A 26206-nucleotide genomic window follows, 5' to 3' on the forward strand; every position below is an offset into this window, starting at 1 on the left:
CGGAATTATCTCTTTAACAACTCGGCTCCTGAGCAGATCATACTCGTATACTGAGGTACGGCTGTATTTCCCTGGAATATAATCAGAATTCTGTTTCTTTCTCTACTTTTAGTTCTATATCATTAAACAAACCGTGTGTATATTCAGTTCTGTATTTTTAACAGGTCTATCTGATACAAATCATGTATTGAAAATTTCAACAAACACCTCGAAACACCATGGTATAACATTTCTGGTGTCTCGTCCATCCTTCGAAAGAAAGACAGAACCAGTTATTTAGTGGCTACTGAGCTGAAGCCCGTCGGCGTGGTGATCTAATAAAAAGAAAACAGATTGCTTTGGTATTTTGTGGTTGTAGATTTGTTTGTACGGTGCACATTGTTTTGCGTAGCAGCAGGTCACACTGACATGTTTTTCCCTTGCAGTTTATTTTTTTGTGTTTTGTCCTGTTGCCGTGGTGATCGAGTATCCTCCACGTGCCCGAATGCCCGTCGGGTGCCAATGTTCGTGCCACGGGAGTTTACATAAGGCCAAAAGGTCACTTTCTATTACTGTTAGTATGTATTACATGATATTGTGTACGCTAATTAATGAAATCACTCAGTGTTACAGATTCATATAAAATATATTTGCTGGATATAAATACAAACTAGACACAAGCCCCACCCCTACTCTTTCCAGTGAACTGGTGCACTTATATGGCTGTGTATTTGCATAATGAAATATGATTGATTAGACTTTCCAGTACCAAGGAGGTTCGGATCTCGTCTTTGGTGTCTGTGTGTGGTTTCCTCTGGGTTCTCTGGTTTTGTCCGGCAGTGTGCGGTAGGCCGGGTAGTGTTTTGGCCTGGCACTCCATCCACAATGTCCCCCTCCCCCCACATTGTGTCCCGAGGGTGGGCTCCAAGCCCCGCATAAATGATTGATGGATTGAAGGAAAGGGACTGTTTTAAATAGTCTCAGGATTCGCACTGTTCTTCCGAGGAATCAGTGTATTAATGTAAAGTGAAGGCGTTTTTACCCGAGCGTTTTGGAGCACGGCCTACAGGTCGTCACCCTGAGAGAGCTCTCCGACATTTGCATCATGTGGTTTGCAAATCAGTGGCGTATATGAAAGTAACTACTGAGGGTTTGAGCTCGGGAGCGGTGGGATACGACTGATCCTCTGGGATCTGTCCGATCGAGCTGATCCAGTTTTAAACCCCTCAGCACTTCATCCTCATCCTCATCATTCCACTCAAGTCATCAGTATTGACTTCAGGTTCTAATCAGCTGGAGCCGTAATCAGCGTCCCCTCACAGCCGGATATTTTACATCCTTGCATTCTGCGCGTTTTAGATGAATTGGAGTCTAAGTAGCTTTTTGTTCCAGGGTGTTCCTGAAACCAGTGTAAATACCAGAGCTGAATAAAATACAGCGTCACCTCGGCATACGAATTTAATCCATTCCAGAGGCGAGTTCGTATCACAGTGCTCTCATGGGAAATAATGTAAATGCAGGTAATCCGTTCCAGCCAACTAAAAATATTACTAATATTAACAATTTCCAACACTGTAATCATATTTGTACATATAAAAACAATCAAAACGTAAAAAAAAACACATGGAAATAAAGTAAACTATGAAATGAATAGACAATAAACCTCACTTAACCCTTATTTATGATTCCTCTCGGCACCGACGGCTTTAAAAACCAAACTGAAAGCGGCTCCCTTTTCTTCTTGCTACCGTCCCTGATAACATTCTTGGGTCCCGTAGTGCTGCGTCTTCACTAAATCTTACACAAAAGGCAAAAAAAACACAAAAAATACGTAAACTCTCTTTGCTTGGCTTTCCACTGACACAAACTTTGACGGATGAGCGATTTAGCCAGCGTTTGTTCGCAGGCCGAGGTACCGTTGTATTTTCATTTTATACATTTTAAAACGTTTAAAACGATTGTCCTAATAAAGCGCTCTCTAATATTATATACTGTATGCCCCGCCCCCAGGGGCGTGGCTTGTGCTCCTCTAGCAGTAAACATGGTTAGTTTAAATGTTGTTTTGTTTTCCGTACAACATCCACTTTTTAGACCACAGCTTAGTTATGGAGTTTAAGGTTTTTTTTCTTTTCCTTTTATACCCCAGCGATTTTGTTTATTAGGTAAAAAAAAAAAAAAGCAGACCGAATGTTTGTGTGTGTTTATAGTTAACTTTTAACTATTAAGTCCGGTCGTCTTCTCAATTGTTCGAGCCGCTCTAAAGCGTCTCTCTTTCACCGTCACGTGTCAGACACCTTAACGTTAACACTCTACGTCTGGGTGTCACGGAGCGCTGATACTGGAGACTCCTTTCTGGAGCTAAATAGATTTTAAATAATATTAAATATCAACACGTTTGCGTTCGGCTCAGCGCTGCAGAGTGACAGCGTCTCATCCAGTCGGAGCAGCTGGTCGATCCAAAGCTAGTCGACTGACTGACAGAGTGTTGGCGCTAAGAAGCCTTCGGGAGAGTCTGAGAACCGCTGTCAGATTCGTTGTGTGTGTGTGTGTGTGTGTGTGTGTGAGTGAATCCTTCATCACAGGACTTGTACGATTCCTCCCGTCTCCATTCTCTTCCCTCACTCTCTCTCTCTCTCCGTGCGCCTCCCTTCTGCTTTGGCTTGTTACGTTTCCTCATGGCTTGTTGGGGGAAGGGTTGAGAGTGTTACACACAGTGTGTATGGCTATGTATGTGTGTGTGTGTATATGTGTGTGAGTCTTCCTTCCCTCCCCCTCCGTTCTGCATCGCTGCCAGCTCTGAGCAACGAGTACAGTTCCAGCTCCAGCATTACACATATGACAGATTTCCACCTACCTTACACGCACACGCACACACACACACACACACACACACACACACACACACACACACACAGCATCACATCCTTTCCAAAAGCTGCCAAGGATACTAATATCACTCTTCACTACGTGTCAGATGCAATGAACAGCTCTAGCGTTAGCGTTAGCATTATCCAGAGATTTTAATTGGAGGTATAAATTCCGCCATGATGAGGATACGGCGCAGTTGATACGCTAAAGACACGTATCGGCCAAGATCGTCACGCGCCACCTCGGATTTATCCTAAGGGTAATAAATTGGCAGATGAAGAAGAAAAAAAAAGGTTATTCTAAGGAGTCAGAACCTCTTTGAAGTTCCAGGAGATTTGAATATATATTCCCAGGTTGTTTTTTGTTTTTTTCCTTCTCGAACACGCACCAGATTTGTGCAAATTCTGACTCTTGCCCGGATGAACAGGTGGCTCACAGCACTACACTACAAGTCCCTGTCGTGCATCGAGGGTTGTTATGCTAGCGCTAGCTGCCTCAAACGCACACACACACACACACACACACACATACAGTATATATAAGAATGCAGCTGTTATGAGAGCGTAGGCATACAGGTGAGACGGTCCCTTTTACACTTCATTGCGTCCCTTAAAGCACATAACATGTCCGTCACGCTCTCTTCACCTCAAATCACTAACACACTGACGTGCACGTGTCTCACATCTGACGCAAAGGTAGAAAGAGACCAGAGACGGTGTTAAACGCTGTGTTTGGGTGTAAAAAGTGCCACAAGTGTCTCACTCAGGTGGAAATAATGACAAGGTGATGCAATTGTGATGTATCGATTAGTGATCCGCTGTCTTATGATTTCGAGAATAAAGTTAATTTCATGTTAATGTTTCGTGTTAATTTTTACCAATGTCATATAATATTGCAAAAAGAGTCGGATCAATCAAACACCCACGCTAGTCGAGAACGTACTGGTGAGGGAAAGAAACACTTCGCAGATACGCTTACCCATAATTCCTTTTTCAGATTGGCAACAGTAATACTAGAACGTTAGGATGAGGGCAACAGTTGCCACGGTAACATTCTGTGTGTTTTGAGCGCAAGGGGTATTATTAGACGAAGGGTCAATACAGGGGGCACCGAGGGTCACACGAGGAGACGGCGTAGGTGGGGGAGGGGCGGAGCCAGACGAGTAGACGAGTAACGCTTATATTTCTGTCTTTCCTCTCTCTGTCTGTCGCTTTAGTCTTTTTATTATCAATGAATTTATGTTATAATGTTTTGTTTATGATGTTTTTGTCCCTGAAAAAGCATAAAGGCACAAAAAAAAATTCTAGAAACAAATTTGTCTACAGCACAGATTTATTTTCCATACGCCACACACTGTGAGGGCCGTAGCTAAAAATCTTACGTACATTTTATACGTTCTGTAATCCATGAGTTCATAAACAAATTTAGAATAATTCTCGTATTATTATTATTAATAATTCTCGTTTCAACACCTGAACGTTATTTTTATTTTGTATAAACACCAGTAAATGATACAAGTGTTGCACATCAATAACGATCCGAACTTAGATTTTCATTTCTAAAAGTCTTCTCTAAATTAGTTTCATACTTCAAAGCAAAAAATCCCAGCGTAGTCTAGCCACGCTAGGTTAGCCATAAAATTGTCTTCCCTAGCGAGGAAGCTTGTATCTCATAGAGCACTGTTATTAGCATTAGCAGTGTGAATAAAAACATGTAGCCTAAACAACTACCCCAAACTCAAAATCTGCCCCATATGAACTTCATTTCACAATCCTGACTATCCACTGTTAAACGTTCTGTAATCATTACAGTCAACTCGTGAATTTTATATTAAGCAGAATAAAATTATTTGCAATTTACCTCAAGAGATGTTTTAGAATTGTTTCAAATGCTATTTATTACATCCAGAACATGGTACTGGTACTAAAAAGTGTCTTACTTAGATAAAAAAGTGAATTATTAGACAGGCTTTTATAACATTATTTTTCATTATACTTAACGCTTCTTATCTCCCGATCCATGCATCATTGTTTATAAATATTTATGCACATTTATTTTTTTTTATCAGATAAAAAGAAACTCATTTGCTAAATACAATTTCATGCCCTTTTATGTTTTAGTGTCTGTAACTTTTTTGAATTTAAATCTTTCAATGATCTTAATTAATGTTCAGATGAAATTTGGCCAATTTAGATTTCACATGAAAAGACATAAACATGGAAAAATCTATCATTCTAAAATGCAATATTGTTAAGATATTGCAACATGAATTTGACACGGTTACGGACACTACAGATTTTTTTTAACCAAAAACCAATTAAAGCAACAATTTTTACAGTTTATATGCTTCTAGAAGTTTACACCAATTTTAGTATCAATACTCATAAAGAAATATGAATAATTAGAAATAATAAATAATAATAATAAAAATGCACCTATACTGTGTGTTTGGCGGTAATTAAATAAAGACTGGCTGAGTAGAACAGGTAAAGCGATTCACTGGTATGCATCATGCATTAATAATACACGCAGGAGTAATATACAGTACAGGCCCACGTTGTTGTAATATGTTACTGTGTTATATTTCCACATAACTCCACATAGATCTCCATAAGATGACACTTTTAGCATCTTTATTAATGAGCAACACATCAGGCTTTTTAACTGCGAAAACACGTCACGTACGTTACAGCAGCTGTAGACTTATTTTCCTCACCAACTTCTAATTTATCTGTCTCTCTTTTTTGAAATTATTAAATTATAAATATTAACATTGTACATAATGTTGCAGAAAGTTCACGAGACATTACATTAGTGTGCGTTTCTTACTTACAGTACATTATAGTAGCTTATGTTGTTAAAAAGTGCTGAAACTGGAGACTCCTTCTACAAATGTTGCGTAGATGCCTAACGTAAAGCATCAGCATAACAACTACATTTCATACCACAAAAATACACATTGTTATTTGTTGTTAAACAATTTAACAGTATTTAATTGGTTAACTGTTAGTTGTAGGTCTTGCGCGGTACTAGTCTCTGTAAATGAGCTGTTACTAGAGAAAAGATAACGTTTAGGAAAGTTAATATAAACCTGTCGGATAAAACAAATAAAAATTGAAGCCTCTGTTCTGATTTGAAGATTCTAACAGCACTGATGTATAAAATCACTCGTAGGTTTGTTGCTGTTTCTGTATTATTTTAAATTCACACAGATATACCAAGCGTAAAGTGTACGGGGCGTGCATTTGCGGTTTGTATTATGGGATGTCATGGAGCCCCAGACAGCCGTGATAATAGCTGCAGAGAAACGCAACACCGGCAGCCATTTTATTTCCTGTAGCTTCCATTTGGAGCAACGTTTGAATTTGTTTGAGTTTTTTCCCCCCCTGTGCAGTTCTATGCAAATTAGTTGCGATGCAGGAGCCAGAGGATCAGCTCACGTGAGGCCAGATTGTGTGCACATGTGTATGTGTATGTGTGTGTGTGTGTGTGTGTGTGTGTTCCATTGCTAGATTGTTCCTATCTTTTCTTTCTCCCTCTGCTCTCACTTGCATGCAGCCATATAATGCACTGACTGAGGTGTGAAAACACATTTATCTCTTTGTAACAACCTAAAAAGATTTCAGGTCCTCATAAAGATAGGGCTGCGTCCGATGTCCCCGCAATCAACCGGTCCTCACAAAGACACGGTGTTTGTACTCATGTTATTGCATTAAAACAGTGACTAAGAAAAAAAATTATATGCATTGTTTAAGGTTAGAGATTATTAACATGTTAGTTAGTTAAAACAATTATTAGGTCAGGGGTCCTTACAAAGATAGATAGTGTGTGTGTGTGTGTGTGTGTGTGTGTGTGAAGTACAGTAAAATGTATAGAGTGATTGATGGACACCAGGTCACAGGTCCAGCACTTTCAGGGATTGCTTCTGGTTACTGCTGCTATATTTGTGTGTGTGTGTGTGTGTGTGTGTGTGTAAAGTGAGTACACTATGAGCGCTGTTATATTTCTTCAGAATTTAAACTTTCTTTCTTCTTACCAGGAATGATGGAGTTAAATATTTCCTTCTTTCTAAGAATTCACACCTTCTGCGTTCGTTAATTTTTTTAAAAAATGTATAATTAACTTTTTAATAGCACAATCATAGTGTAAGGTTTACTATAGTGTAACACACACACACACGGCATACTGTATGGCATTTATTGACCTTGAACAGTGTATGTTAGGAATGCCACTACAAGTGTTGTGTCTGCAACTTGTGCGAGCGCCGCTAGCTCCGCCCACAAGCAACATGGCGTCCTGTTTGTGAGCTTGATGCTGCAAAAAGGCATCAAAATATATTCTGTATACTGTCCTGATAAGCTGTTTTTCCTGATTCTTATACACTTTCATCAATTGTGTACAAACCGTTATTAATAACCATATTGTAAGCATGGGGACTTGTTTTTGTTAGATATCATTTAGCATTGATGGAAGGAGTCTCCAGTGTTAACGCTATCCAGTTGTTACAGTCGTGTTGTGCAGAGTAGTTTACGGGTTTCTTTGAACTATAACAAGCCGTTTTGTTTTGTTTTTCAAGTGAGAAAAAGAGTGAACGGAAGACCTGTTTATTGTTGTTATGACGTTGTACATAGGGCTAGCTTTTCTCTAGCTTGTCACGTTCCAGGACATGACATGTTGTCTAGCTATAAGTTGTTATACTGTGTAAAATTGTTGGTTATTAATACAGGAAACAATGTAATGGGTGATTTTGTGGACTATCACATCTCAGACCTGCGTTTCTACTAAGAAATAGTCAGATTTACGGTTATACCAGCCTGACATCGTGTTACAACTCGTGTTATTCCTGATAAGTTTGCTTATGCTAGCATTAACAAAAGCTAGCAAAGTACAAAAAGTTTTGTTGACGGTCAAATTAAACTTGTATGAAAGATTTATTTTTATACACATTGTAAACAACCTTGGCCACCATGGTGCTTGGAATTATAATTTCCGTGATGTCGCCTCATTTCCTCATCAAGGCTTCACATGAGCTAATAAAGTAATGGAACGACCGCCGTTATGATGTCATTGGGGGACAGAGGGTTGACAAGGGCACCTGAAAAACCATTTATCCGAGTAAACGGAGCTGTACGATTGCATGTAGGATTAAATCTTCAGGATAGCTCTCCCCGCTGCTGTACCTGTAGAGGAGCCTCGCAGCTATAAATAAAGGGACGCTTTGGTTCGCTGCCTGTTGGAATTTCTCTCTCATCACCGCGCTTGAGGGGAAAAAAAGAAATAGTTTCTCTCAAGAGGTCATACCAGCCTCAAGAACCTGCATAAAACGTACTGAAGTATTTTTAAATCCATGTTTCTGTGGATGTTCTCGCTTGACTAAAACCGACGCTACAGAATTCCAGTGTATATACGGATCATCAAACACAGAACCCGATCAAACCTTCGAGGTGATCATCATGCAAAGGGGCGTCAGATCGCTCTGTGTTAAAGCTCAAAGCGCAGGAAGAAGGCGCGTGATATTGTCGAAAGGGGGAACTTTCCACCTGTATCGTCCTGCTGACTGACTGGAATTTCCCATCTTGCGGCGAGACGTTATCTTAGAACGGGAAAATGAGCGCATTCGAAGAGATAACAATCGTCTGGAGTCCTGTCCTGTCATCACGTTCAAAAGAGCGTGCGTCCTAATCCTTTCATCTACTACATATAAAACTGCACGTGTAACGAAAACCAATGTATAAAGAATCAACTTGTCAGTTTTAGTAGAACGCGGTGTGGCGTCAGACCATTTTAGCTTTTTCACCAATCAGCAGTCGAGTGGGAAAAAAATCGACGCAGAGGACTAAGCGCCGAGAAAATCTTATTTTTGTTTGTTAATAAATGTACACAGATGAGCTAACTAATTAGCCAGTGCAGTCAAGGAGGCTGGAGCTGTTGTTGCCATGGTTACAGTGCGTAGGAGAGATGGTTTTTTGGGTGGGGTTGGGGGAGGGGGGTTGAAAGCCGTATTAGAGTGGATATTTTTGGATATTTTTTTAGTCCTGGAATGCAGCAGTGCCTCTCCTGATGGAACAATTATTACAACGAGTCCAACTACACAAGTGGCTTTACTGCTACATGTTACTCCTACTCGCAGATACACACAGACTGCAATTTTCTTGCCTTTTTCTAATTAAAACAAAACTCTTATTATAAAACTGTTATTACTCAAGTATTATTTCACCTCATTATGATTGTCTTTCTTTTGGACGACTATAATAGACAGCGGAAACGACATTTCTTTAACCTTTCATTTATGGGAAAAATCAACTTTATATTCATGCAAGTGGTGTTCAGGTCAAACCGGGAATGAAGGCATAAAAATGTGATTGACATTTACAGAAGGCTTCAAGCACAGCACAATGATGAGACTCTTAGCCGCAGTGAAACATTTAAACGATGCGAAACGTTTTAAAGTAGGTTATACATGATGATCTCTGAGCCCACTGTAGTCGTTCATATGAACACTCAGAGTGGAACGTCTGATCCTTAAAAAATTACGTTGCGGAAGAGATGCATCTGTGTGTGTGATCTCTATGGTACACACGCTCATTTAACATCACCACTCAGCTGGACGTTATTGCCACGTCCCCCGTACAGCCCTGACCTCGCTCCAAGACATTTCCACAAGGAGTTCCTGGGAGGCCAGCGTTTCAGCTGGAATCAGACAGACAGTCCGATCAGAACGTTATCGGAAAACTGTAAGAACTGTAAAAACATTTCTCTCAGTTAATTTTAGCAAACTATCATAAGCCTTGCGTTTTATTCCAGTCATTTAATGCTATTCTTAATGGTTCCCAAATTGTCAACTTTTACAGCTCTTATGCAGTGTGTAAAAACTTTCTCCAGTTTTTTTTTTATTGATAAGGTTTCTTCTACAAGGGCTCTTATTACATCCCCTGCATGTGACCCATCTATCTCCATTTCCGTTTCTAGCTCTGCTGTTTTTAACCAGTTTGAGCCTTTTCTCTTTCTTTTCTCTTAAAGATTTGTAATATTATGAAGCCTGCACGTTCTCCTGCTGATCCCATTCCTCCATATCTTTTTAAAGAGTTGGCTCCGTTTCTAGGTCCTATAGTCTTAAATATTATAAATAGCAGCTTGGGATCTGGGGTGGTACCCAGAAATTTTAAACATGAAGTGGTGCAGCCTTTGTAAAAAAAACTAATCTTGATCCGTCTGTGTTTTCTAATAACAGACTAATCTCTAAGCTACCATTTCTGTCTAAGATTCTGGAGAAAGTAGTATATACACAATCAATAAGTTATCTTAATGAGCATGAAATTCTTGAGGTCTTTCAGTCTGGTTTTAAGGCTCTTCACAGTCCTGAAACAGCTCTGTTAAGGGTTTTAATTGATATTTATTGTATTACCGATTCTGGTGATTCTGTGATTCTTCTGCTGCTTGACTTAACTTCTGCTTTTGATACAGTAGACCATGACATCCTTCTGTCACGCTTGGAACACTGGGTGGGAATTAGAGGGACAGCTCTAGACTGGTTTAGGTCCTATCTTATTTATAGAACATTTTCTGTTAGTCTTAAAGATTTTGAGTCCTCTTCAGCTTCTCTGACATACGGGGTCCCACATGGGTCTATCCTTGGACCCCTTCTGTTCTCTTTGGATTTGTTGCCGCTCGGCTATATCCTGAAAAAACATGCCATCTTCTTTCACTGCTATGCAGATGATAGTCATTCATCTTCCGTTAAAACAGAAGGAAGGCTACTGTGCTACTGTGTGATGTTATTTTAATTAAAAAACAATAATTATTGTTTAAAAAAAATAAACCTAAAAAAAAAAAAAACAACACCTTCTAACCAATCACAATCCAGAATTCAAGAGCACAGTGAAATCAAACGTAACGCTAACTCACATTCTAGCGACCAGTTACTCATTATTTTTAATCTACATTTCAGTATCCAGTAGCTTAAACGTTACTGTCGAAATGATTAGTTACTCGGCAGCTAAATCCTCATGTTATGCGTAAGAAAGCCACAGAATTGTTTTTTCCGGTGGTGTGAGACATAACGTCATCTAACACGCTCGCAACAAAACATCCGCTTTTATGGCTAATTATTACAACTTTGACAAAGTCAGAACCGTGTAATTACGGCAATCCCGACATGTCGAGTACACAGCACGCACGGTCAAGTAGCCGCTGGAATGCGATTGCTCAATTTCTTATCGCTGTCGTTTTGTAGGTTTAAACAGCAGAGCGTTGCCGTGGATACGTTGCATGGTGTTTTTTTTGTTTTTCACGGAAACGTTAATGTAATTTCCATTTGATCTTTTTAGCACCGTGAACAAACCACATGGATGTAAATCTGGAGTTCAAAAAACAAAACAAAAAAAAAATGGGTCTTTTTTTTTTCCGGAGAACAATACTTGTCATGCTGAACGAGAGCGGAGGAAAAAACACATCCAGCCAGCTTAGAGCGAGCCGGAATAAAAGACATCGCTAGGAATTCAATGTTAAACCTCAGAAGCATTCACACGGCCACTTAAACTGACATTCAGCTGTAATCCTCTTATTATGTAACGTATTGTGTTGAGGATTTTCACGCTACGTAGCCGGTTCTGGAACTAGCAGCCCCTTTTTAATTTTTTTTTATTTTGTTCTCCCACACACTCACACTCTCCCTCTTTCTTTCACACACATATCATCATCATTATGAACATCATCATCCACCTCCGCAGTGCACACTTCACACAAATCAGCCGTGAGCGCATCAGGACACTTCCGGAGAGCCTTTTATTTATTTATTTATTTATTTGTTTTTGTTATTTTAATGCACTCTGATTTTAACCACGCTCTTTCTCTCTCTCTCTCTCTCTCTCTCTCTCTCTCTCTCTTTCTCTCTCTCTCTCTTTCTGCAGGTCTACGCATAACGAGATGGAGAAGAACAGGTACGCCCACTTTACCCAGCAGTATCAGTCTGTCTCAGTTAAAGCAGGAACAGAATTAGTTAACCTTTAAGTGCAGACTTCAGTTCCATTTCCGTGATTAGTTTACTTTTTGCATGGCTTGGAGGGGAAGTGGCCAGCACCGTGGCCTCACACCTCTACGGTCGAGGGTGCGATTCCCGTCCTGGGTGTGTGTGTGTTCTCCCCTTGTTCTGTTGGGTTTCCTCCGGGTATTCCAGTTTCCTCCGACAGTTTCATCCAAAGTCATGCAGATTATTCTGATACTTGTTTACAAATTGCCCCTAGTGTGTGCGTACAGTATGTGATGGACTGGTAAAAACCCCTGATAGCTTCCAGCATAAACGCTATAGAAAATGAGTGAGTGAGTGAGTTTACCCTTTAGCCCTGCCCCTTTTGCCCACAGCTCCGCGCACATGAGCTACCTAGGGTTAGTCATGCTGCACGTGATAAGTGATACATATTTTCCTCAAAATCTACATTCTTACATACAGACACACATACATACAGCCTAAACCTCCAGTGAACTTTACACTTTAATCAGTAACTAAGTGTGTATGATATTTGATCACAATGTGATAGTATTAGCATAAGCATGAAAATTGGAGCATGTTATTAGAGACGGTCATGATGTCACATTCAAGCTGAGTAGAGATGTGAATCAACCCCCCAATTAGATATTATCCTGATACCTCTGTGTCGAATCGATTAATAATTTTACCACTTTATAAATCTCCCGATTCGATATTACACCCCCCCTATTTTGTTACAATTTTAAACCCCTAAAAAAGTTTCATGAGTAATTAACTAATTAACTATAGTTTGTTCCTTATACCAATTATAAAGTTTTCTCACTTAAAAAACCCAAGCGCAGCATTTAGACGCTACAAACTAACTTCAGATACAAGAGTTTAACATTGTTACTAAGCAGCGCGTATCTCTGTTACATCATCCACCAGGATTATTATTTCTAAACATTTGCTTACAAAGGCAAATAATTCACTCCTAGCACACGGGAGGAAAATCTGTGAATAGTTTTTTAGGAGTGTATCATCAGCAGGAGTGTAAAGAGAACTGTGACGGTTCACTGCCTGAAAAAGTTGAAAAACTCAACAGTGAGCGCGTGGTTTAAGCGGCTCCGAGCACGTGGACGCATCTATTTAGCGCTAATTAGCGCTTCCGGTGTTTTGAGACTGGTGTAAGTGTGTGTAAAGAGGCAGTTTGAGACTTATTCGCTCACAGAGTTTGGAGAAAAAGGCCAGATCGGAGGGTTTAAATGTGCGCGAATTTTAATAATGTAACGCCATAAAAATGCGCCATTTAGAAGCTTCTGCGCTCGGTACAGAATCATTTATATTTTAAGCTAATCAGCTGATCACCGGTCAGGGCCACTGAAAACCATCCGATTCTGCTCACTGACCAATTGAGCGTTCATCTTTATCATGATCGTGAAAATAGTTAAAAAATATATATTTTGGCGGCATGGTGGTGTACTGGTTAGCACTGTCGCCTTGCACCTTCAGAATCCGGGTTCGATTTCCAGCCATGTTCTCCCCGTGCTTGGTGGGTTTCCTCTGGGTACTCTGGTTTCCTCCCACAGTCCAAAGATATGGTTAGGTTGATTGGTGTTCCCAAATTGCCCTTAGTGTGTAAGTGAGTGTGCCCTGCGATGGATTGGCGCCCTGTCCAGGGTGTGCCCCGCCTCGTGCCCTAAGCCTCCTGGGTTCGGCTGCAGGTCCCCTGCGACCCTGAATACAGGATGAAACAGTAATGAGTAACATTTTGGAGTCAGTGTGGAGACACGTGAATCACACACAAAAGAATGGCGGTTCGTACCTGAATTGATTTTCCCATCTCTAAGGCTGAGTTATATAACCATCAACATGCAAACATCTGCCGATCTATAACACGCTGTGTGTTAACATGGCTAACATTGTAGGCCGTACAGGCGTTAGCCCGCGCTAAATACAGTTCTGTGCAGAGCATTTCCTTAACTAACTGTCTATGTGATAAAATGTATATCTGCGTTATTGTGATTGTTCACACAGTTCTATAGATCGGGTTTACATTAGTAACTCCGCACCCAGCTGCGTCTGTGGGTTCTGAGTTCACTCTGTTTTTTTTGTTGTTATTTATTTATTTTTTGCTTACAGTCTAATTATCTGGCTGCGCCGGCGCTCCTCGAGTTCAGACATGTTTATTTCAAATCTCTGGACAGGTTTAGGAGAAAGGGGCGGAGCTAGAAGACGTTACGGTGTGCCTGTAGAAGTAGGCACGTCGTGTAAACCAATATGAGCTCACGTGTTTTTTTTCCAGCCACGTCATACACACCTGTTGAAGTTTTTAAGCCTAAATCTTTATTTTTTTTTTATCATGCTTTATATGTTTTGCTGATTATTTCGACTAGTAAGAATTAACAAGTGATCTACTGTATTACACCTTTGACACCTTCACCAATATCACACTATATCAGGACGAGTTTATGTTTAGCAATGTGGTTCATCGTAATTATAATTTTCCATTTATTAATTGAATAATAACACGCGATAGGTTATCCGCACCGTCGTGAAAAACATCCTGTTAGTTCTCCTCACACCGGTTCTTACTCATCGAGGTGACCTTCTAACGTTTTGTGGTTCTTTGAGCTAAGCTAGGTCACGCACACCACACATGCACACATCACACACACACACACATATGCATGCATACACACAAATCCAGCTCAGCTTGCAGACGGCGTTGAATAATACATTTTCGCCGAGCTCAGCAGCGCGAGCACAAACAGGCCGCCTGAAACCGCTTTGAAAAAGCCGTAACGCCGTCGCGCCTCGGGTCTCAGACGGGCTCGGGCCGCTCCTCCCTCTGCAGACATCCAACACCGCAGGGTCCCACGGCTACACCGCACCGCTTCACTGTTCATGTTGTTTAAAGATCTCTGAATCGATCGAAAGTGGAGGGTTGAGAAAACGACAAAGTAAATAGCTGAGCGCTTCGGTACAGATCAGTAAGTGGGTCAAATATAAATATATATATAAACAAAGTGAAGGTAGGAGTGCGGTTGTAATTCTTTTGCTGTATAGAATGATTATAATTATTAAATCAGTTTAGAAACACAATCGTGTGATTACGCCTCATATTGGCTTTTCTGCTATAAATACTTGTACACACACTCAGGTTATAAATCAAAGCGAACGTGCAGTTTAATAAACAGTTCCTATGATGATCTATAATGTGCGGTTCTCCTTATGATGCTCACTTCCAGAAAAAAAATGTAATCCTCGCAGAAAGCCAGAGGTAATTAACAACAATGTGTTTTTCTAACAAAAGCAGCGATGCACGCCAAAAACACAACATCAGCTAGCTGAGATCTGACCTACTGTAGATATGATGTAGGGTTGGAAATTCTGCATTATTTCTTCACCAATAGGCGAACACGTTAGCGATCAATAATTGATGAATCGTTATTTATTAATGATAACCAGATGCACAATTCCAGCCTCGTAAACCTTCGATGAACATAAAACAGGTGATGCCTTGAACAGTCAGATTACGAAAGTGTTCTAGTAAAAATAAAGATGGCAGAAGTGGGTCGTGACCAGGCGAGTGAATCCGGTGTTCGTGAAAGGAATCACGCAAAACCCGACTCTAAATAATTTTATTTTATTTTATTTTATTTGTATACCGCTTTTTTATAGAGCTTTACAGAACATAAGAAACAAAAAACATTGATGTTAGACCTGAGGAAAAACTCCTTTAGATGGTTTAATCTTCTAAAGAGGAAGAAACCTTGAGAGGAACCGGACTTAAAAGGGAACCCGTCCTCATTTGGGCGACACTGGAGAGTGTGATTATAAATTATACTAAACACCGGAGGGGTGTGTGGGTTGGATAAGCTAAGCTAAGCTAAGCTAACATTAGATTAGTTTTGAATCTGGGTAAACTTGGGCTGTTTTACATAGAAGATTAAAGACAATCTGAGATTATTAAGATCGAGACGTATTTGTCTGCGTTTAAGTTTGTCTTAAACTTCTGTTAAACCTCTTCTGTTGATGGACGAAACGCGTAATTAGCGGAAACATCTGCTGGTTGAACAAGAAGTTAAAAGCCGCTAGACTTCTATTGGAAAATAAATGATAAATATAAGTATTTGTATGTGTTATGCGGTCTGTGTGTGTGTGTGTGTGTGTGTGTGTGTGCTGCCGAAACGTTCTCTTCCTATACGCTAGGCAGGTCATGCTAACCAGAGCATCCGCTAATCTGAAGTGTTTCTGCTATAACCTATATATAAAATGTAAAAAAATATTTTAAATATTTATCAGGTTATTCTTAGCAAGAAAAAAAACAAGATTATTTACAGTGAATGTTGTGGAACGGTAGAGCGTTAGAGCACTTACGCTAGAGCAGCTGCACGCGGTCTCTCAGTCACACGTCAGCCTCCGGCATGTTTTTGTTCCTCTGTCTTTAGGCTAATAAAACAAAACACACACACACACACACACGCACACGCATCTTGTCAGCCGTGAAACCTAAATTTTGAACACAGACGCCACGTTAACGTTTACACGCTTTGTTTTTTTATTTGTTTATTTATTTATGTTGTAATCTGCTTGTTATCAGTGGAAAGTCCTGCGCACACGTCCCTGTGAACGAGTCGTTGCTATAGAAACGATAGCGTATATAATTAAAACAAAACAACAACAAAAAAATAACGTTTTTATGTAAACCTGCGACAGTGCCGTTATAGAAAATGAATGAACACCTTGTGACCAAACGGACTCCACTGTGGATTAATGCCGATAGTGACGAAAAGACGAGTTTAAGGGATTTCACGCAGTGTGTGAGAGAAGAGCAGGCTTTTCGGCTGCTGTGTGAAACATGAACAATGCGTGTGTGTGTGTTTGTGTGTGTGCGTGTGTGTGTTCTTTTACTGCAGCGCTGCGTCGAATGATGTAACATCTCCTACACCTAGTGTAGAGAGAGAATCCCTCCGTTGTCCTCTAAGATCCAGCGCTCTTCACCGACCTTCCCCCGTCACGCATCCTGTAGCTGTTTACCACACACACACACACACACACAAACACACACACACACACCATTACACGCGAGCCGGGAGACAGGCAGAGAGAGCAGGGAGCTCTTTAACAATGACCTGAGAGGGTTGGCAAACAGCCAGCGTGTGTTTTCTGTGTTTGCAGAACGAAGGAGTCGCTCCAGGGAAGATCCTCGTTAAAATAACAAACGAAATGTAAAAAAAAAAAAAAATTGAGAGAGAGAGACAGGGGGAGGGTAAGAAAGAAGAGTAAAAGCAGGCGTCAATTTTTCCTTTTCTCAGTTATCTGTTCTCATCTCGACACCACGACGCCACCTGCGCTATAAGGGTTAAAACGATTCCCTGGAGGTCAGAGGGTCAGACGGGGTTAAAGAAAGTTTTACAGCACCAAGGGTCAAAGGTTACATACGAGCAGAGATCGAAGCATGATGTCCAACATGTCAACACCAAAGATGTGGAGTAAGAAACGCTCAGAACGCAAAGAGGATCCATTAATCAGGGTTCTTAAAACGCAGACTGAATGTAAACGCCAAAACATGTTGGAGCTGAAAAGTGTCTCAAGAAGTGAATTTACAGATCAGGATCAGATAACATCGTTTTTCATAACACTTCTTATCTCTTGATCTATGCTTTGTAAATATGCATACACATTTATACTTTTATCAGATAAAAAGAAACACATTTGCTAAATACAATTTCATGCCCTCTTATGTTTTTGCGTCCAACGTTTTTGAGTTCCGATCGTAATTGGGATTTCACATGAAAAAGTGTATTATTCTAAATGCAAAATTAAGATTGCAACATATCTTAGACATGGTTACAGACACTACACATTTTTTTTTTGCTATTTAAGCTTTTACCAAAAAAAGATTTTAAGCAACGATTCTATACAGATCATACACGCCTAGAAGAAATTTTACAGTAGAATCAGTACTCATAAAGAAAGTGAATAATTGCATTTTAAATCATTATTATTTGAAGTGAGACAGTGTAATGCTGAAATATTGCTCATATAAAATCATCTCTCCAAAATGGCTGAAGTTGGCAACTTTAATTTTTTAGAAAAGCGAGATCGGTCACTTCCATGTTGCATAAATTTCAGAAGTAGCTTCTTTGGCCCACACACATTTTCTTTATTATATGTATAACATAAATGTTTTTTAAAATCAGCACCAGTACAGTGTTTTGGCCAAAACTAGTCTGAGCAAATGATCAAAGATGAGCAAATGAAATGTTTTGTTTGTTTCTGAGAACTGAAGATCTCACAGCTGTGCTGATATTCAGTACAACAGCACAGCCTTGAATGTGATGTCGCTTTCCTAAGGGTTAAAAAGGGATTTGGGATTCAGACTTGTGCTAGTAGCTAGTTAGGAGACAGCGTGTTGTGTGTTCTTGCTAAACGCGCGTCTGTGACGGGTTGTTAATGTGGGTTTTGGCAGGAGTACTTTAACTAAACACTTAGTATAATTAACCACTGTAGAACATCTGGGACGCCGAGTGATGCATACAGTTAAACATCACAGTGCTGTTATGCTCTGATATCGGCACTTGTTGAATAATACGTCCAATCAGATTACTCGTTCAGAACTAACTGTTGTTGAATGATATGAAATTAAATAGAATTTCTTGATCAGACTCGGGACACAGTGTGTGTGTGTGTGTGTGTGTGTGTGTCTTTAAATATTTTACGCTGATGTTTTCTACACTTCCATGCCCAACATACGTTTTATTTAAAAGCGCTAAACGGTTCGCGTAGTGGTTTCATGGTTTATTTGAGGTTATTTCTTAGTTGTTTTTTGTTAAAGCCCTGCTTTTTGAAAGCATCTTCAAATGAGTTGTGGTGTCTATTGAAACTAGTAAACCCCGCCCACTTTATGCTCTCTGAGCCTGGTAACTGTGTGGCTAAATAAGACAGCTAGCATGAAGCGCTAGGTTTCTGTAGGACTGAAGAAGACGGCAGGGTGGTGAAAGACGCGCGGAGCGTCCACGTTATCTGTCCTTATCACGTTTTCTCGCTGCCGGTCAGACGCCAGGACTCGTCTGATTATAATTAGACCTTCAGTACACGCAGGCTAATGGGGGCGACGCCGTCATTTACAGTCCTGACTTTACCGTTTACACTCAGAGATAAGCACACGCAGGAGCCTGAGTGTGTGTGTGTGTGTGTGTTCACATTTGTTTAACAAATAGCAGAGCCCTTCTGGTCGTTATGTCACGGCGGTGCGAGCGAGCGAGCGAGCTCCAGGGTTGTGTAATCCAACCCCGCTGCCCTTTGGACCGGCTGAAAGAAGAGCGTCCTGCTACAGACCTGACCTCTGAGACGTGTGTGTGTGTGTGTGTGTGTGTACGTACGTTTACCCAGCTGAGACAGGATATATGTTGATCTTGTCTACTTGCTGTTTGCACAACACTGTCCTTAATAAGCAGAGCTCAATCTGTCTCTCTCTCTGTCTCTCTCAGTCTGTCTCTCTCTCTCTCTCTCTGTCTCTCTCTCTCAATCTGTCTCTCTCAATCTGTTTTTTATCTCTCTCTCTCAATCTGTCTCTTTCTCTCTGTCAATCTTTCTCTCTCTCTTTCTCTCTCCCTCCCTGAAGTTCAGTTCAGAAGAGCTTTATTGGCATGAATGTTAACAAAAGTATTACATTGTTGCCAAAGCCATTAGAAAACATTAATTACATTAATCTGAATTTATAAACCTATACAGTATAAACATTATAAACATATTAGATATGGAAGAATATCATATTAGGTAGACATAAACAAAACAACCACCTCCTCCCCCTACAAAAACAAATATATATATTTATATACATACACACACACACATATTTATATATACACACACATACATACACATATAAAAATAGATATATACTAATAATAAAAATATAATAAATAAATAAAATAACATGTATACATATATCCATATACATACATATAATGATAATAAAAGAAGATATAACATCAATATTAACAACAACTCTCTGTCTCTCTCTCTCTCTCAATCAATCTCTGTCTCCCTCTCTCAATCTGTCTCTCTCTCTGTCTCTCTCTCTTAATCTGTATCTATCTGTCTCTCTCTCTAAATCTGTCTGTCTCTCTCTGTCTCTTTCTCCCACACTATTTCTCCCACTCACTCTTTTTCTGTCCCTCTGTTCAAATAAATAAAGGGTACATACATATTACATTATATACAGATCTGTGTGTGTGTGTGTGTGTGTGTGTTATGTATACAGGCTCATGGCTCAGCGTGCTGCTTCAGTTTCATCTCAGGATTTATTTAACCCCTTTCTATTTTTAGACTTTTTTCACTTCCTTAAACACACACAGGCCCGCGGCTGATCAGATTTTCGCCCATCACGTTAACACAATCGGATACGTTGCTTTCGGTTACATCAGCACGCCTCTAACGTCTACGCTAAAGATGCTCCACCGCTTCAGCTCCAACAAGTCCGAGGAAGTTAAACACACACCTTTTAAACACGGTATAAGTCGTGTGTGTGTGTGTGTGAGAGAGAGAAAGAGAACGAATTACGCGATCATCATGATTGTAAATGATTTTGTCATTTTTCCGCAGTGTATTCAGACTGGACGATTTCGAGCTAAGCAAAGAAATCCGTAACCTGAAAGTTTTCCCCTCGAATTATTTCTGCAATTATTCTATAGGACGTTGATGAGACGACCATCGATTATAGTCGACGATCAGACGATTTCCTCTGCATTCCAAGCAGTCGATTGTGGAAAATTGCTCAAATTTAAATAGTTGAATTTAGAATCGAGAGGAGTGCTCATGCGTATACTGCACAATAACCTCACATGCTCATAACACGGTCGTGTAAAGACGCAGACGATCTCATGCCGTCCTGTTATACAATTTTCATAAAGAGTGTGATATACAAAGTCTGTCACTAGTGGTGATGATGATGCACTTCTGCTCTGACGCAGGTGTCGTGTTTTATCTGGGACTCAATCAATCAATCAATAACACTTATTAACAACTTAAAGTTGACCAAAGTGCTTTACATAACAAATAAAAAAGACAAAAAATAAGAAAAATAAAAATAAAATCAAAATTCAATTAAGAAAATTAAGACAATTAATAAACATTAAAACATAAAGCATGAAACTGAATATTAGGAATGTAGCTCATCAACATTAAGAATGTTCTGTAGATTAACATAGGATAAAAACAGAACATTAAGAATTATAAATGAAATAAACATATTATCTAACTACTATAAACTAAAAACTAGCGTAAATAAGTGCCTGTTAAATGTCTTAACTTATCGTTAACACCTTAAGGGCGGCACGGTGGTGTTTGCATGTTCTCCCTGTGCTTGGTGGGTTTCCTCCTGGTACTCCGGTTTCCTCCCACAGTCCACAGGCATGCAGGTTAGGCTAACTGGTGTCCCCAATTTGCCCGTAGTGTGTGAATGGGTGTGCCTCAAGTAAGCAGGTTTTGAAATATTTAAAACTACTAAAAAAATATATACTAAAAGTATTTAATAAATACTAAAACACTATGTAACTTCACTATCTATTTTTTCATGCCCTAAGTATCCTGGGATCGGCAAGTTTTGTTATAAAAACATTTTAAAATGGAAGTGTTTTTACAAGAATACATTACATATAAGACGCTTAAAAAGGCTGTGGAAGTGTAAAGTGGGGCAGTTTTGCAGAAGCTGCTTTTATTGCACTTACTGGAGATGACTAGACATCAGTAAGTCACCAGAACTACCTCGGTGAACATAACAGAACATCTAATCACTGACAAATGGTAGCTGCGATCACTCACTCTGGGCGTGTTAGAAACTGAAGAACAGTTTTGTTGAAGCACAAGCCAAGTTAAAATTCAGATAGCGGACATGGTCGTATTTAATTAATCGCGATTAATCGCAGACAATAACTAGATTTTTTCTTTAATCGATTGTCAACACTAGTTTTAACATTAATATATTCAGTAATAGGTGCTTATGCGAGTGACTGTAGAGGATTACATATGTATAGTGTACTCATTATAAACATTGTATTATGCGATTAACCTGATTTTTAATCGAACATTAATCGATGTTTTACTCATGATCAAATACAGAACGGTTTCCGACACCCATCACTAGTCAGTTTATTAGTATATTACACATTATAATTTTGGGAAAATGTCCGGTTAAGATTAATTTTAAATTATTTGTCACAGCACAGACTGAGGATTTTTTCACACATCCCAGTTAATTAAGAGCGCAGGGTCAGCCAGGATACAGATCAATGCTCAGGGCCTCAACATAGGCAGCTTCACGGTCTGTGCTGGGACTCGAACCCACAACCTTCCAATCAGTAACCTAGGAGCCGGCCTCGGGCCACCAGCCAATCACGCATGTCTGTGAGCACATGCAGGTGGGGAGAAAATATCTGGAGTGTGTTATTCCTTTGTTTTGCACTAGTCACAGGAAGGAGAATGAAACCTGAACTCACACCTGAATTCACAACCCGAGCGTTCGCTTCCGGGACGAAGCCGGCCTTTTTTATTTTAAAGCCCTTTAAAGTGTCAGTTTCCGGAATTACCGGTGAATCAAGATTTTAGATTGTATAGGAAAAAAATATCGGTGATGAAGTGTGTGTTTGTGTGTGTGTGTGTGTGTGTGTGAAAAAACCTGTTTGGTGTGAGGATTACTAGGAGGGTGCAGTGATCACTTTCCAAGGAAAAGGATGTGTCGCTTGGCTGTGATAATGAATATTTGTGTGTGTGTGTGTGTGTGTGTGTGTGTGTGTGTGTGTCAGAGAGAGATCACTGATGACCTTCAGAACATATATAGACTTTAATGAGGCGTCTCTGAACAAAAGCCTCACGTTTGTTGTTTTTTGTTCGACGGGTTTCGCTCTGAACTCTGGCGTGTGTCTGTATTTCTGTAGCGCAGCACAAAAATTCTTAGCCTGACTCTCTACACAACAGCGTCTGTCTCACACACACAGGAAGTTGAGTTGCTTCAGTGCAGAAAAATTAACCCTAGAGACAATTGTACTTCCTGTGCCAAAGTTTTGTTTTGTCAAATTTTATTATAGAGGCGATTTATTTTGCTGTATTATATTATAAGTACTTGTTTAAATTTGTTGTCATTGTTTCCATAGCAACATTTCATTCACTTTGTACTAAATATAAATCTACGTCCGTATTTCTATATTAGTAACAATGTTGGTTGTTAAGATCCCACCTATAAACCTATAAAATGCGATCGAGCTTGTTTGGTCGGACGTTCCGCGCAATCAAAGAACAGGTTTTTTTTTTTCAAAAACAAAGCCGTATTTATAGATATATGTGAGGCTTTACATAAGCCAGAGCTATAAATAAACGCAAAATAAATGTGTTAAAGTAAAAAAAAAAAACAGGCGAACCTTGAAGTCTTTTTAATATGCGGACGTTTCCAAACACCGTACTGAGGAATTAGGAGACGTACGCGCACATTAACACGTGAAAATGGCACAGAACGTTTCTTTTAATCAGAGTAGAGTTCATGTAGGAAAAGATGAATCAATCCTCCAGCTTTGTGAAAAACAAAAAAATTTGTAAATAATGTTTGAAGATTTTTAAAAGTTTCGAGAGAGGTTTGTTTTGCATTCGTTCATGGAAGGAGTCTCCAGTACGAGTCAGAAGGTAAAGCTGGACCTTTTCCCTTCTTCCTCAGAAGGTGTTACAAACCCGAGTATACAGTACAGTGTGCAGTGTGGTGTACTGCCCGTGTATATAAATATAATAATAATATATATTGTACTGTATATTTAAGTCTGCGGCAGCGCGAGCTGTGAGGGAGTTGACTCTGTCGCGGCTCCGCGCGTATGAACCCCGGCTCGTTATAAAGACCTGAAGCAGATGCTTCATTATAGTAATTTATGCCTTCACTTATTACAGGGACAGAACTATAATTTCACTCAGGCTTCCTCTCTGGGTTGTGATTATACGCCTGATTATACAACATATCAGCGTGTTTAACGTCGGCGGCGTTGTCAGCACGTGCGTCTTATGAAATCCCGCCACTTCCTCGGCTGGGCGGCTGTTTTAGGTTTGGAGCGACTTTCCGTTTAAGATCAATTTAGTTCCCGAGGGAATCTAATATGCAGGATTCACTTCACAGTCACAATCACTAGACATTATATACTGTAGGTGTCCAGCGTAGGAAAAAGGAATTCCCGGATTTTTTCCCACTCTTTTTTCATTCCACCCGATAACCATAAAACTGGTGTAAGCTTCTAGAAGCATATTGTTGATAACATTAACGCATTTCGTGCAAAATTATGGATTTTCTTTTTACCCCAAAAAATCTCACCAGCATCAGAAATCACCAATTAACAACCAGCACCTCGGATTAAGGCCGTTATGAAGCTTTACAGAGCAGAAGTAGCAGATAAACATCTCAATATCAACTGTTCAGAGGAGATTATTGCATAGAATTAAATAAAAATAAGGAAATAAGGAGGGAAAGACCATGGAATTAGAAGGTGTGTCCAAACTTTTGACTGGTTGTACGTGTATGTGTGTATAGTGGCAAGAAAAAAGAATGTTTTTATGGTTGTTCTCAATTAAGACATGGAAAATCTGATATTTTTGTTGTGTGTGTTATTATTTTAGCCACAGTATGTCTGTCTGTCTTGACTTAGATGAAGATCAGATCACAACTTAGTGCAAAAAAGCAGGAAATTCCAAAAGGTTCACATACTTTTTCTTGCCTCTGTATATAATTCCAGGTTACAATAATAAAAATAAATAGTTGGAATCACACATTCTCAATCTCGTGACTCATTGCTGAACTGAAACCAGCCTCGCACACAAACATGTGACTTCCAGTAAACAAGAGACTGCGATGGTCAAAAAAAAACAAAAAGGGGGAAAAAAAAGGATTGTGGAAGTTCAGCGTGCCAAGGCTTGTAGAAGAGAGCGCGCTCACACGAACAATACACAAAGATAGGATGCTTTTAATGCTTTTACTTCATATTTAATCATCCTCCAGATGTCCTGCAGAATCGAGTTTTTGAAAAACATAACACTGTTTTACTGCTTCCTGCCTTATAGATGTCCAGACTTTAAATCGTATAGCTCTTTAGGCGGGTCAGTAGAAAGTATTGGTGCGTCCTTCACAGTTCTAGAGTAAAAGTTAGAATAAATATGAACCAAAATTACCAAAATATGTATTTATTATCATGAAGATTTATTACACTGAACTCCAGCGCAGGCTGTGCTGTTATAGGAAAATAATCAACGGTGTGGAGGTACAGGATTTTGTCAAGTGTTTTGTTCCTCTTACACCACAGCATTTCACCAACGATTAGAGATTGTTCTGAAAAAAAAAAAAAAAAAGGCACCGTCTGTATTTATCTAACAAAACGTGTTTGGTAAGAGCTTTCCACTGGATAATTACTGCAGTGATTAATGATGAGGATTATTTTGTCTCTCAGTTGAGGAATGACACAGAAGTGCATCAGTCGCTCAGTTATTTACAAAAATATTTTTATGTATTTGTTCATCGACATATTTTTTTTCTTTTATATATATTTGTTCCCTGTTACATCTGTTTAGCGGCTCCGATTTACATTTCTAAGAATTTCTCCTTAAGACGTCAAAGACAAAGCGCTGACACTGGAGACTCCTTTCATAACGATTGCGCACCCCCTATGGTGCATTGTCTGAGCGGTTGCTATGGAAACCATAACGTATACATAAGCTATAGAATCCAGATTTTTTATGTTTGGAAAACTGCAGGTCACATGACAGGTTAATGATCGCTTAGACACGGTTTACTGACTGAAGTGTGTGTAAATTTGATTAATCAAATAATGTGTTGCTAAAACACACACACACACACACACACACACGTGATGCATGTCAAGTAGCGATATGACTTTAAATTCTCTTGTGTGGGTCATTTTTGTTGTATTTCCTGTTTATTTCCAGTAAATCAGTTCAGCATGGTCGATAATTCTCACTGTGAATTTTTCTATTCTCTCGTTTCACGTCTGTACTTTTCCCTTTTCTTTTTTTCTTTCTCTTTCTCTCTCCCGCTCTGTTTTTTTTTTAGGGTTTAATGCAGAGGCTCACAAAAAGCCGCCCACACGAAAAAATACCCACTGATGTTTTTCTGGAGCTGGAAAGTACACACACATGCGTGCACACACAATAGCTAAAAGCCAGGCAGGCTAGGTTGTGACCCACGCCTCTGTATGTGTGTATGTGTGTGTGTGTGTGCTTTGCTGGAGTGTGTGTGTGCTTTGCAGTTGCATAAGAGGTCACGTTGGAGCAGACACATGCCACGCCCTCAGCAGCTGGGAATGCTGTCGCAGTCGTGTTTAACCCTCCAGGAGTCCCGCGCGA

At 39.7% G+C, this 26206-nt stretch overlaps 1 protein-coding gene across 2 annotated transcripts in view; it reads left to right on the forward strand.

Moving 5' to 3' along the window:
- Positions 1-26206, forward strand: part of mxd1 (MAX dimerization protein 1) — a 42181-nt gene that overhangs the window by 6974 nt on the left and 9001 nt on the right. For both annotated transcript variants that reach the window (XM_053481290.1, XM_053481291.1), the window contains exon 3: positions 11757-11786. In XM_053481290.1, coding sequence (XP_053337265.1) covers positions 11757-11786 — 30 coding nt within the window. The remainder of the gene's footprint in view (positions 1-11756; positions 11787-26206) is intronic.

Source organism: Clarias gariepinus, chromosome 21 (assembly GCF_024256425.1).
Source record: "Clarias gariepinus isolate MV-2021 ecotype Netherlands chromosome 21, CGAR_prim_01v2, whole genome shotgun sequence".
Lineage (NCBI taxonomy): Eukaryota > Metazoa > Chordata > Actinopteri > Siluriformes > Clariidae > Clarias > Clarias gariepinus.